A 2,651-nucleotide genomic window follows, 5' to 3' on the forward strand; every position below is an offset into this window, starting at 1 on the left:
TATACTGAGAGACAAACTAAGACTCGAACCGGAGAAAATCCCAGAGATGTCAGGCAAATAAAACCGAAAATGTTTTCGGTTCAGGGAAGTGAAAGAGATCCCGTCACTGTTTACAAATTCTACGCGGAGAAAAGACCGTCGGAAATGAACGACAACAACGCGCCATTTTATCTAGCAGTAAATAACTGTAAAAAACAAGATTCTTCTAAACCATGGTTTAAAAAGTCAGCCGTTGGCGTGAACAAGCTGAATTCGTTAATGAAAAAAATGGCAGAAAAAGCCGGGCTGGGGCCCAATGTAAAGAACCATAGCGGTCGCAAAACAATGATCCAAACTTTAACAAACAACGACATCCCAGCGACAGATATTATTCAACTGTCGGGACATAAAAATCTTCAAAGTGTGACAAATTATTCTGTAGTTTCTGAAAAACAGCAAGTAAAAATGTCTCGTACTTTAAGTGAACTGATGTCCGGGAATGTGCATAGCTTAGAGAAAACTAATTCATCTCAAGTTGGAGAATGCTCCACTGATCCTTCAGCTAGCTCGGCGGGTCGCTCGGCGGCAGATCATCACCAACAAGCGATGTCGCTTTTCACGGGCGCTGTTATTCATGGAGGTCAATTCAGCATTTCTATTAACAGCCTCAATCAATCCCCGAAGTTGGCAATCCAAGAAGTTGAGGTAAAGTCTTCTCCAAAGAGGTACAAAAGGCTAAAAGTACTGGACTCTGACTCTGATTAGAATGCATGCATTACTATAATTAGATTTACAAAACAGTCAACTTTTTCAAATTTTATATCTTAGTTACGGTTTTGAACGGCGATATTTAAAGCTGAAAATTTTCATTGTTATTTAAAGTTAAAGAATCGTTTAAAAGTAGACTTTGTTCCACTTTCTTCAGAGTCATTGAATAACTTTAATGTTGTAGGAAGTTTTGTACGTTCAGTTTGCTCGAATAAAATCATTCGCAACTCGTTGTGGTCTTTGTGTTGATTTCACCGCGCAATTGATAGTTGTTAACATTATTTTGTAATATCTCAGTACATATATAATAAACAAATTACCTCATGGTTGGTTCGCTTGTACGATTTTTATTCACTCGTTGTGAAGAATCGCAAACTCACTCGTTCGCTGCGCTCACTCGTTCGTTTTCGATTCTTCAAAACTCGTGAATAAAAATCGTACGCACTCACCAACCATGAGGTAATCTCTATGTATTCGGAGGGTCGTGAGTTCAATTCTCGCCAGGGTACGAAAGTTTTCGTTGTCCCGGGCGAGCATGATTTCTCCTCCTTCCAAGTTGAAAATGTTCACTGGAAGTGTATGTGTGCTGCTTACTAGTGTATCATTAAAATTAATAAAAATAAAATTAATTTACGCAACCACGAGTTCGTGAGAAAAAAACAAAATGGCGGGTGAAAGTTAAGTGATACCGACTGATTTTATTTTTCATTTTAAAATCCGAGTTTTTTTATGATCCGAGTTGATCAGAGTCCAATTTTATTTTAATTTTATCTTTTTATTCGATCCGAGTTGGTCCGAGACGATCCGAGTTGATCCGACCAGGACTGGCGGTCCGAGTTGATCCGGTCCGACTTTTGTACCTGCCTAAAAAAACATTCCAAAATCACCTATACGGCCAGCCGGTTCTAACTTTTGACTAGCGCCAAATTTGCCAAGAAATTTTAAAAGAGTTACGCTTCAACGTGATGAAGAATTTATTGAGTCTATTTTTTATTAATGATTTTATAACGATGTGTAATCTAAAAAGCGTTTGATTCACTCGGCATTTTGATTACTCCAGCGATGTTTATGAACGGCTGAAAACAAACGGCAAAGCGATGAAAATTACCTTTTTGAGACTACCTACAATTAATAAAGAAATATAATTCGGTAGAACATTTACAGAGACAACAATGTTCATTCACGAAAACAAATGAGTATTTAAGTGTCTTTAAGAATCCTCAAGTCTTTACTAGTAAGCTTAAAGATTAAGTTTATGTTTTAACCCTCCGGTTTCTTGGTGTTTGCTGTTTTGAAAGATGAACTCACGACACTAAAATCGCTCAAACCTTTCTCTCTACAGCCAAAATTATAACTAAATACTCTTCGGAAAGTCTTTTCTTTCTATTTACGGTGAATTAATATCGGCTAAAGGCTTTTTAAAGTTCTGTAAGCTTAAGCTTATATCATACCTCATACTAAGTCAGATCAGTGTCTCAGTCAAATCTTAATACAAACGTGCATAAACTAGCTTCATTAACTGCGCCGCTGGACTTCATGAAATTAGATATAAATACCATAATTACTCAGGCTTACCATATTTCGAGATGCAGCTCCTGAAAGCTATCAAGTAAGACAAGAGTCGCTTGAGCCTTTATTATTCTCGTACACATCCAGCAAGGTGAAAAACAAAAACGATGCCATCCGAAATCGGATTATCGGCTTTGATAAGCGACGCATTTCTCAACCAAAAACCCAATAAACAAACCAGCCATAAATAAGAGAACACTCTTGATAGCAGCTGTATTTCATTTTGTACATTCAGTGGAAAAAGACAGTTAAAAACATCACACGTTGACTCAAAATTCTGTCAGCTTAAGCTGTCAAAGTAAACAACTTTCAAGATGCTGCATAAACTCACCTGT

General features: G+C 37.3%; 1 protein-coding gene across 1 annotated transcript in view; it reads left to right on the forward strand.

Moving 5' to 3' along the window:
• LOC140937484 (uncharacterized protein KIAA1958-like) overlaps positions 1-1,145 on the forward strand; it is a 1,879-nt gene extending 734 nt beyond the window's left edge. Inside the window, exon 1 of the mRNA XM_073387051.1 lies at positions 1-1,145. This exon is cut by the window's left edge and continues 734 nt beyond it. Coding sequence (XP_073243152.1) covers positions 1-8 — 8 coding nt within the window. The 3' untranslated portion in view covers positions 9-1,145.
• Positions 1,146-2,651: the final 1,506 nt, after the last annotated feature.

The sequence above is a fragment of the Porites lutea genome, chromosome 5 (genome assembly GCF_958299795.1).
Source record: "Porites lutea chromosome 5, jaPorLute2.1, whole genome shotgun sequence".
In the NCBI taxonomy this organism is placed as follows: Eukaryota; Metazoa; Cnidaria; class Anthozoa; order Scleractinia; family Poritidae; genus Porites; species Porites lutea.